The 11,032-nt window shown below is 39.2% G+C and overlaps 1 protein-coding gene across 1 annotated transcript; it reads left to right on the forward strand.

Moving 5' to 3' along the window:
* Positions 1 to 1,215: 1,215 nt before the first annotated feature.
* On the forward strand, positions 1,216 to 9,909 carry LOC121344618 (coagulation factor XIII B chain-like). The gene is made up of 11 exons (XM_041420767.1): positions 1,216 to 1,279; positions 2,374 to 2,574; positions 3,062 to 3,247; positions 3,683 to 3,829; positions 3,927 to 4,103; positions 5,273 to 5,443; positions 5,784 to 5,879; positions 6,534 to 6,716; positions 8,284 to 8,487; positions 8,814 to 8,996; positions 9,686 to 9,909. Exons 1-11 carry the CDS (start codon positions 1,216 to 1,218, stop codon positions 9,907 to 9,909), a joined length of 1,836 nt encoding a protein of 611 aa, XP_041276701.1.
* The last annotated feature ends 1,123 nt before the right edge of the window (positions 9,910 to 11,032 follow it).

An 11,032-nucleotide genomic window follows, 5' to 3' on the forward strand; every position in this document is an offset into this window, starting at 1 on the left:
GCATGGGATTCTTCACTCTGATTAGATATTGTAGAATTCTATTAAAAGCAGTTGTTTGTGGGGGACAGTAATATGTGATCTAGAGAGGTCAAGAAAGGGAGGCTTGGGCTGTGGATTTCAAAACTGGCTGGTTTTTGGGGAGCTTCAGTCTACTAATGTCTTGAGGGATCATGTATGGCAGCAAGAAAAGAAAATCTAATTTCTCTGTTTTGTAAACATTGCAAGATAGTGATGGAACAACAGGGTGTTGTAAGTGTGAATTTAGAAATTCTGACTGACATTTTAAGGGAGGTGATCTGTGAGTTTTTTCCTTCCTATCAAGTGAGCAATACATACAAGCATGCATCTCCTCTGGCTGAAGAGATTGTGTTCATCACAGCATCCCTGTTCATTCTGTTCTCTTCTGCATTCTCAGAATTGCATTTTCTCATAGAAAGGCAAAGATAATGCAAACTGTAAAATTATACATTCCCATTCCCAAATTTAAGCATTATATCTCTAATGATGCTAAATCAACTGATAGCTATTAGTCAGTGAATTAGGTTCATTTTTTTTGTTTGTGTTTGTTTGTTTGTTTAATTTTTATTTTTTAAAAAAAATACTTGGAAGAGGCTTGCTGTATTCAACACAACTCAGACAGATAATAAGTTTGTGTTTGTTTGTTTAGTTTTTATTTTTTAAAAAAATACTTGGAAGAGGCTTGCTGTATTCAACACAACTCAGACAGATAATAATAGTGGCTATGTTGTTCATGTAAGAAGCTCCAAAATTATGAATATCTATAGCATGCAACTGCCTGGTTTACTCAGGGGCTAAGCTGGAGGATGGGGGAATTGTCTATTTCCTCTGATTTCAGCCAAGGTAAATAGGCTGATAATAGAATGCCCTTTAAACTTGGGACTCTGGGGGTTGTGAGTGGAAGAGTAATCAGTAAGCTTAAATTGTTCCATAAGCTTGTTGCCTGATTTCACTGTAAAATGATAAATTACTGGTGGCAAAGTGTCAAATGGAAGTAGAATCCTGCCAATGGTGCTAAGGTATTTGGAGAATTAATACAAATGAAAATAGTTTTTCCAATTAATTAACTTTTTGCAAAATACCATAGACATTGAGGCATTTGTTGAATACCTTTGAAAATTCAGTTAATTATTTACAAAAGTAATACTTAGGGAGTTTCACAGATGGTGGAAACTGTAGATGGAGACAGTAAAGAAGATGAGATTTAAAAGCTATTTTATCTTCCTGGTTATGGTGTGTTCAATGAAACTCTTTGCAGAAGGTAAATACACTGAATTCTATTGTACATTGAATCTAGAATATGCAGTCTTGGTAGCTTAAGTGCAATGTCTTTCATCTCTTTACTGAGTAAACACTGCTCTTTAAATTTAAATACAATTCTGTTGTGACATGGCTGATGATCACAATTCGGCTGTCGCTGATTCCTGTCTAAGCCTCAAAGCTGTCATATTGAAATGTTCAGCCTTTAGTTCAGAAGCAATTTCTTTAGGAATGTACTATTAGAATACGTACTATTTGAAATTTTGTACTATTAAAACATTTCACGTCTTGAAGCGTCTTGGGGATTGAAGTATTTTTCACTTTGTTACAAAGCAAAATAGTGGAAGTTAAATAGAACCTGCAGAAGTTAATGTGGGGTGGTCCTGCATTTTTCTATCCCCATTTTCAGAACTGATTTCCTCTTTTTGTTGTTGTTTTTGGGGTTGTTGTTTGTTTTGGTTTTGTTATTTTGCGGTTTCTTTAGGTAAATTTATGTCATATTCAGCACTACTCTTTAAAAATGTTTTCTCTTATTACTGGAGATTGTTGTTTTAGGGTTTTTTTTAATTGCCATTGTGCTTATTTCCTTAATCTTCATTTCTTGTTTCTTTTCTGTTGATTGTTCTTAAGTTCCCTTTCTTAAGCAAGCCTAACTCCTATATTGCCTCCTAGCAGCTTGTCCTACTTTTCTGGCAGCATTTTCTGAATTAAGGAGCTGGGGCACTGCTAATCCTGACACTTTTCACTGAATTTTACAGTAGGCATTGGTATGTCTGTGCAGCAAAGGGTTCTCATGCTTCTGGGCAAAATAGAATAAAATAAAGGTGTCCTGCATCTGTTTTGCCCAGTTCACATTAGGAGGTTTTATTCTACAGCTGATGTTCTTGTGAACCCTAGGAGCAAAACCTGATGAAATTGTAGTATGTCTTAATTTCAGCAGATCTTAAAAGATCCTTCATGCTTGTAAGTATTCAGAATTTTCTTCTGGTTTGAAAGGCTGAATCAGTCAAGCTGATATTAGATAAATTAATCTAATTAAAAACATTCATATCTGGGCTGAAATTTTTAGTGGGAAATATATTGACCTTTTTACAGATACACCTTGTGATTTGCCACTGATAGAAAATGGAAACCTTGCCCAGTACTATTACAGCTTCAAAAGTTACTATTTCCCAATGCATAAAGGAAAAAAGCTCTCCTATTCTTGTATGGTTGGTTACACAACTGAAAGTGGGACTCAAGATGGAAGAATAACTTGCACAGCAAAAGGATGGTCTCCAGTGCCACGATGCTACAGTGAGTTAGCTTTATTCACCTCCTCATTGCTTCCTGCAGGAGCATTTCCTGGCTGGTTTTCCTGGGACATAGAGGAAAAGAAGGTGCATAACAGAAGGGATAAAATGTACAGGGTGCAATCAATTATTTATGTCAAGACTACATAGGTTTATATATGGAATATTTTTGCAATAATACTTATTTTAAGGGCATTTTCCCCTTTCTATTTTTTTTATAAGAACATAAAGTTTTCCAGTTTTCTTAGTCTGGGAAAACTATTAGTTTTCCCTTAGATGTATAACTTCTTGAGTCTCCCTAGCTCTAGATTCCTTGCCTGTATTCCATGTGGTTACCAGTGGTTTGCTGTATTGTTTGATGACTGGAGCAGAGTTTCTTCACCAGGTCGAGAAAATCAGATCAGATCAGTATAGCTACAAACCCCTTCTTTTGCTTGCAGGAGAACAGAAATAGTCCATTCTTTCTAACCAAGCTGTCTTCTTTCCTTCAGGAAAATGCACCAAGCCTGTCTTAGAAAATGGCTCTTTTTACAGTACAGAAATGGACTTCAAAATCCATGAGAAATTGCAATATCAATGTAATCCAGGCTACCACACCCCAAGTGGTGCTACTGAAGACACAGTGCAGTGTCAGCCACAAGGATGGTCCTTCCAGCCAAGCTGTACAAAAACACTTGGTAGTATTCTGCATTTTTCTCCTCTCTAATCTCTTGCAGCAGTAGATAATCCCACTGTCCTTGCTGTAGCTGTGGGCCCAAACTGCCCACGACAGGCTGTCCTTTGAGCGCTCCTATAGCAGGCTCAGCTGTACCTCTGGGGAAAAGCTTGTCAGGTTTCACATGCTGCTGCTTTTGTGCTTTTGTAAAGGTATGTAAAATGATACATGTAAAATGAATCAGCAGAGATTAAATCACACTGTTTCAAATAAATCCATTTCCATACAAACTTTCTGTTCCAAACGACAAGTGGAAAACTTGCGCCAACAACTGCATTGGTAGTTATTCGTAATTTTGCCTGGGCTATGGCCCCATTTAAGGTGTATCTAAGGGAAGCTTTGGAATACTCCCAACAAAAAAAGAGCTAACATCATGCCTGTGCTTTGTTTCTTTGAGAGTCGTGCCAGGTGCCCCGGCTGGAGCGCGGCAGCTACGCGGGCGCGGCGCGGGAGGTGCGGCTGAACGGGACGCTGCGGTACCGCTGCCGGCCCGGGTCCCGCAGCGCCTCCGAGAGCGCGCGGTGCCCGCGGCCCGGCTGCACCCGTACGTCAGTCATCCCGCTGGAAACCCCTGACTGACTCGGGAAAATGGCCTGCTGCAGGGAGCCGCCTGGCCTCTCACCGCTGTGTTTTCTTCCCAGGGGTGACCTGCTCCGCTTTGAGCGAAGTAGCTCACGGAGGTTTCTATCCTGTGAAGAAAGCCTATGAAGAAGGAGATGTAGTTCACTTTTTCTGTGACAAACATTATTCTGTCACTGGATTTGACTTAATTCAATGCTATAATTTTGGGTGGTATCCAGACCCTCCAGTGTGTGAAGGTACCCTGCTTTTATAGTTCTACTGTGTCAAATTCTTAGAGAAAAGCTCACACCTTCTTTCAAGAAATGCTTTATGAATGCAAAAAAAAAAAAAAAATACAGTTTGTAGCCTAAATGTAAATCAAGTGTTGGTCAAAAAGCAGGGAGCCAAGGGAGGCTATGGTGATTGGAACTACATTTCAGTGAACTCTAACAGCAGGACAGATACTGTCTCTTACTGTTGCCTGTCCCAGTTGTATCCTGGAGAAGCAGGAATCAACAGTTACAGGGAATTTTTTAGACACTGGAGCTCAATAAACTGTTCAGAATACGTGAAGGGTTAACAAAGCCTGCTTGATCCTGCCTTGTGGGATGGGGAGGTATCTTGAGAGGCATTAAAAATAAAATTTGTAACAAGGCCCTGCTTAGCTTGTGGTACTTTTCAGAGTTGTTCAGCCTCCCCAAACTTTACCTGTTTTGAACAGATTAAATAAAAGGTTGTCCTGAAGACAGAAATACACCTTTAGCAATTGTTATCACTTCCCCAGTGACTGGGGGATAATGGAGACTCTCAGTAAAGAAAGTTCCAAAAGAATGAGAGGTGAACCTGCTGAGATATAGAACAGAGCAGGAAGCAGCACAAAACAACCTTTACTACAGCTTTGACTCCAGCCCTGTGTTTATTCTCATGACACAGCAGGAACTTTTCTTGAGTGAGTGCAGAGAAGGTGGAGATGCTCAGGAGGATGAAGACAAGGCCTAAATCTACTTTTGAGGATACAGTAATCACAAACTTAATTTGGAGATAGGAAATGGGCTATGATTATTGCTTCTTCTGTAGCATTAGAATTAATACATAATCTGCTTTAAATATTATATGAATGGAAGGTATGGGAAATCTCTATTTCCTGGAGTCCTACAAAGAACATTTTATTAAGTCTCTGTGGAGAAATTACAAATTTGTTTATAGCAGTACAATGACATAGTACTTCTATTTTATATTTGTGGAATGCAAAATCACTTGTTTGTTCAGTCTCCCATTGCATTAAGAAAATTTTATTAAGAAATTACTCCAGCTTAGCCAAAAAAAAAAGCCTTTTGAGTGATAGGCTTGCATTGTGTATGGTGAGCTTAATTGTGTACGTGGTTTTTGGTAAGAGAGAAATCAATATGCAATTTTTAATTTTCAGATGTAAAAAATAAATGTCCTCCACCACCACTCCCTCATGGCCATACCAGCACAGCCAGAAGAACTTACCATAATGGAGACAAAGTTCGTGTACAGTGTACCTTGGCAAGGAGAGGATCTGAGGAAATCCAGTGTGAAGGAGGAAAATGGACATCCCCCTCTAACTGTATTGGTGAGTTACTTCTGTGAAGGCTGACAGTGGAACTGAAATGATTCTTCAACCTTTGCCTTAATTTTCTGGAGAGTCTCAGGTTCTATATCTGCCAAACTTCCACTCCTCTTCTCCTTCCTCTCTTAAAAGTCTTGGGGGGCAAAGTGCTGCATATTTTGCAGGAAATCCGTGGTTCCCAGATTAAAAAGGATCAGCTAGGTGAATTCAGCTGCCACCTGGGACACCTTCCCTGGAAAACTGGGATTGTTACATTTGACGGTGCCTCATGTGTGTCTGTTTTAGTACTTTAGAATGAGCTGTTTGTGTGAAGACTGGTTCTGAGTCTCTGCTACGGTTACAGGAGCTGTGGATAAGCAGGAGTCTGGGACAGCACCACCACCGCTCGAGGCAGATGCAGAAATAAGGGCGAGCCAGACACATCCCAGTGAAGATATGAGTAGGTGAACATTGCTCTTCTTTTCAAAAGGGATTCTCCAATCCAATTATAGGCACTTTATGATTACTTTTATTCTTTTGCTATAGGACAGTTCCTTATTCTTGAAAGTGCTTGCATGGGCTACAGATGTCAATGTTGCCAATAAATAAAAGGCCATTGTTGCTTCTTTCTAAATTACACCAATAAGCCTGCTCTGTATTTGTAATTTTATTTCATACAGAGTATTTACTTTCAGGTATTTTTTACCCTTTAGTATTATTTGGACATGCAAATTCATGAGTATTTTGTTGTTCCTTTGATTAATACTTACAATGAGGATTTTTTTTGAACCACACATAGATGAAATATTTCAAGTAACAAATAAGATGGTCTATATCACCTAAAAAGAACTAATCTGTATTGAGTGTAAACCAGCAAGAGTCAAAAGTAGTCATAAATGTAAAGTGTGGAGGGAAATAAAATGCATGTCTGCAATTCAGAAAGGCAAGTGTAGAGTTTCTGAAAATGAAATTTGGAAAAGGAATTATATTGGTTTGGATTCTATGTGTTTGCAAATTTTTTGCTCAGTCTAGTATTGGTCTAATACTTTCACCAGTGTTAACAATGTTGTAATCTAATCAAGACCTAATTGCCATTCTCTCTGTCCCATATCAGAAATGCAGCAAGACTGTGCTTCTCCACCTGTGGTTAAAAATGGGGCTGTCCTGGGCCCATTGCTGGAGAGTTACAAAAATGGTTCCTGGGTAGAATATGGCTGTCAGCATTACCACTTTCTGGATGGGCCCAGTACAGTTTATTGTCACCACGGAAACTGGACAGAACAACCAACCTGCTTAGGTGAGTCTTGGAAGGAAAAGCAAGTTTGTCATATGTAATATAAAAAGGGAAAATTGGAAGGAACCTCTAAATATTTTTTTCATTACCATCTTTTCTCTTTCGTTGGCGTTAATAAAGATTCCAGAAATACGAGGATGAACTAAAATTAAATTTTTAGCAGGCCTCTCCTGCTGGGTATCCTCTGGCCTGTTCTTACAACCACCCCATTAAATAGATTCCTCTGTTTCCTGAGTGAGCTATTCTAGTACATAGCTATCCTTGCTTCCTGGGGGGATTCTCCAATTTCTTTCCTCCATGTTGTCCATTCAGTTAATTTCTTCCTGCCTTTCAATAGATGATTAGAAGGAATGGTGTGGCCATTCCCAAAATGGCTTTTAGATACAATTAACACAGAATTACCAATGACTTCTTGGACTTTTGTTTTTAAACTTTCAGGCTTTGTTTTTTTTAATTATGTATCTTTATATCTGTTGTTTCATCCTGGTGTGGACTTTCAAATTTGTCTGTGCTGCTTTTATGCATGCTGCTCAAAACAATGTATAGAACTCTCACTAGAGAATTACCAGTGCTAGCAGGAATACAATCAAGGGTTGTTTGTTTATCTTTCCTTCCTTCCTCTAATGAAATAATTAAATTTTACTAACATCCTGTGTTAAATTGGCTCACCTTTCAGTTTAATCTACCATGAAAATGAAAATACACAATCAGTTCAGTTTTAATTGCATATTTCTAAATGAACAGAAGTTACCTCATCTAGACTTCATCTAGAAAGGTTCAGGTCAGCATTTTTGGATCTGAGTACTCAAATTTAACAAATCCTGTGAGATAATGAAATCTCATCTCCTGTGAGCATTATTTGTCTCCTTAGCATCCCAATAAGCCCATCATCCTTTGCATGTTTTCTGAGATTTCTTTTCAATGCTCACCTAAACAGTCCAGAAAGAGCCCATGCTGATGTTAGCTTCAGGAAAATTCCAGGGGAATTTGGTGTTACACTGGGCTTCAGGAAAATTCCAGGGGAATTTGGTGTTACACTGGGCTTCAGGAAAATTCCAGGGGAATTTGGTGTTACACTGGGCTTCAGGAAAATTCCAGGGGAATTTGGTGTTACCCCGCTGTCACCAGACTGCCAGTAGCTGAGTTCTCCTTGCCTTTCCCTCAGGAAAGCACCAGTAAGGGCCTTTATCAGCCAGTGCTCCTCATGGAACTTGTAGAAATTTATTTTTGTAGGTGACCCTCTGTTAGGCTTTGTTGACATTGAACAGTGGTTTCAGAAGTTAACAAGGTTAATCATCTAATGGAAAGCTACTCCCTGATGTGATCCTGGCACTGGGTTTTAAGAACCTGAGAGAAAGCAGCCATTCCTTTTGCATGTGCTTGGTTTTTGTTGTCACTTCAGATCATTTCTTTCCATTTGCCTCTTTTTATGCCTCTGTAGTTTTTTATCTTGCAAGATTCAGACTCATTTTAGAATTATTGACTTGGGATCCTCTTTCTTCACTCCTACAAAAGGGAGCTGAGAATCAGTTAAGGTGACTTTTTGTTAAAATATATTTTTATTTCCTAGAACCATGTACGCTGAATGTAACTGATATGGACAGCAACAACTTAACATTGAAATGGAGACGGGAAGAATTAGTTTTCCTCCATGGAGATCTCATAGAGTTTGAATGTAAACAGGGATACAGTTTTCTCCAGACTGCCATTCCATCTCCTGGGAGGACACAGTGTGATCAAGGCAGACTGAATTATCCAAAATGTGTTCTTCAAGGTAAAGCAATAATTTTTAAATTGCATTTTTAATTAATCAATCTTAGACCTATTTAGAAATTCTTTGCTTTGCTTTTAGTGTGGACCTCAACAATACAGATGCACAAGGCAGCTATATTGCTGAATATAGCCAAGCTTGGAAAAGTGATACACCTCCTTTTGCTCTTCAAGGCTGTAGAAGGGAGGGGGAAATCTCTGCTCTGAGCCCAGGAAACTGAAAGCTCTGTAGAAAGCTGTAAAAAGAAAACTTTAATGTTAATTTAATCTATGATAAAGCAGTCAATTTGTTTAGATTCTTATTCTTAGATGTTTTTATTGTTATTGCAGCTGCTACAGAAAAATGTGGCTCTCCACCCTCTATTGCAAATGGAGCTCTTACTCTCCCAGCTCTGCCCCAGTATGACAGTGGTTCTTCAGTTCAGTATATTTGCTCTGACTATCATTTTTTGCAAGGCTCTGAGAGAATCTACTGCTCTGAAGGACAGTGGACCTCGCCGCCAGTTTGTATAGGTAGGTGTGATAAAAAGAAGCACTTATTTCTCTATATAACTCATAGCCTCGAGGAACAGAACAGCCTGGTAGTACCTGGAAGGGCCATCTAGTCCAATCCCCTGCTCAGAGCCCTGTCCAGCCTGACCTTGGCCTTTCCCAGGAATGGGGCAACCACTGCCTTTCTGGGAAAAGGGAAAATAGGGAAAACTGTTCCAGTGTTTTACCATTCTCACTGGTGGTAATGCCTTCCTTATGCCCAGGTTGAATCTACCCTCTCGTAGTTTAAAATCACAACCCCTTGTCCTATTGCTCCAGGCCCTACTGAAAAGTCTGTCTTCATCTTTCTGATAAGCCCCTTTCAGGCTCTGGAAGGGTGCGATGAGGTCTTCCTGGATCCTTCGTTTTGCCAGGCTGAACAACTCCAATTGTCTCTAAAATCAGATCCTCACAATTTATAAACTGAGTATTGTCAGCTAGAACTTTTAAGTCTCAACTTCAGCGTCTTCAGTGACATATGAAAGTTTAAATAGAAGCAAGTTAAGCTCATCTGGTGGTTTTTGGTTTTTTTTTATTTCCTTAACTATGATATGCCTGCAGTATGACATGACAATAGGAAATAATTAGCAGTTTTTAGTGTAGCCTGGTCAAAATAGTCTGTTCCAAAAAGAATCAATTTATTAGCACTGATCAAGTCTCTCTTTTTTTAGAGCCATGTACTTTGTCAAAAACTGAAATGGAGAAAAATAATGTGCTGCTGCAAGCATTCTATGCAGACCAAGTTTACTTTTACCATGGGGATTATGTTGGATTTTACTGTAAACAGAACCATTTTGGAGCAGAATCTGGCACAACTTTATTTCAAGTACAGTGTGAGAGAGGACAGCTGGCATATCCAAGGTGTGTTGAAAGAGGAAAGCAAGAATGGACTTGAGGAAAGCCCATAGGAAAGGTATGTAGGTGTTCTTTATCTCTTATTAGCAGGTGAATTAGGGTGGCCTCGTGTTCTCCAGGTTGCTCCACTCATCTTTGGAAAATGAGTGTTGAGTCTGAGCTGGAGGATGGAAGGGAAAGGCCTTTGTGGGATGAGGATGAGCAGTGTAGCACAGGGATGCAATACTGGCATCCACATGGAAAATGCTGGAGGAAGGACTTGCACATCTTAACAGCACTCATGTGTCCCTTCACAGGTAAGGAGCCTCTAAAGGACTGAACCTGAAGAACAATATAAAACAGCAAATATAAAAAAGCTTTTAAGGGATCTGTAAAACTACTTAAAACCTAAAAGTATACAAATTGACTGAGAAGTTAATTTTTTATAAAACTATTTTAAGAATATTAAAATCCAAGTACTTGGCATGATTTCCTATGACACTTAAATATTGATACTCTTAAGGTTCTGCCTGACAACAAGTGTGACTACAGCTATGAAGAAAATCCAGGAATATGGACAAAGTTTGTCTTGCATCCATTTTAGTCTGTTTTAATAAAAAAGCCACTCTAAGGGTGTCTTCTGTCTTTCATGTCTAAACTCAATATCTGTGAAATCATACAGGTATGGTGCTCTGTATGAATTTCCAAGGCTTTTGCAAGAGTTACATGAATGAATAAGACAGAAAAAGAAAATGAATGAAAACATTCAGGAATAGACAAATTTATTTAGTCAAAACCCAGCCAACCAATAGGTGGAAAAAAAGGTTGATAAAAATACTTTACACAGTGCATGTAACAGCAAAACCCTTCCTCTTACAGAGCAAACTGGAGCAAAAGGGATTAAAAGGCCCTTGCTGGAACAGCTGCTGGAAGTAGAATTCATTTACCGCCATCACTTCCTCTGGATGTACCCACAGCCCTGGCTGTGTGGCTGTAAGCACAGGGCAGGGTGAGGGGCATTGCAGACATGAAGGCAGCATCTTGTTGATGAACTTTGAGGCAAAGAATGCATCAAATACTCAAGCTTCTTGTGGGGCTGCTGCCACTAAATCACCTACCTGTTTTAGTCACGTGCCACATTTTCTTATTGTTTTAATCCTAGTGTAGCAATAGAATGCCTTCTT

Source organism: Onychostruthus taczanowskii, unplaced genomic scaffold (genome assembly GCF_017590055.1).
Source record: "Onychostruthus taczanowskii isolate IOZ18803 unplaced genomic scaffold, ASM1759005v1 scaffold65, whole genome shotgun sequence".
Lineage (NCBI taxonomy): Eukaryota > Metazoa > Chordata > Aves > Passeriformes > Passeridae > Onychostruthus > Onychostruthus taczanowskii.

Bases quoted from the DNA above. Each gene is read 5' to 3' on its own strand.
- LOC121344618 (XM_041420767.1), top strand. From the start codon at position 1,216: ATGAGATTTAAAAGCTATTTTATCTTCCTGGTTATGGTGTGTTCAATG. The intron at 5,444-5,783 runs GTGAGTTACTTC...CTACGGTTACAG, and splicing joins ATCCCCCTCTAACTGTATTG to GAGCTGTGGATAAGCAGGAG. The intron at 6,717-8,283 runs GTGAGTCTTGGA...TTTATTTCCTAG, and splicing joins AGAACAACCAACCTGCTTAG to AACCATGTACGCTGAATGTA.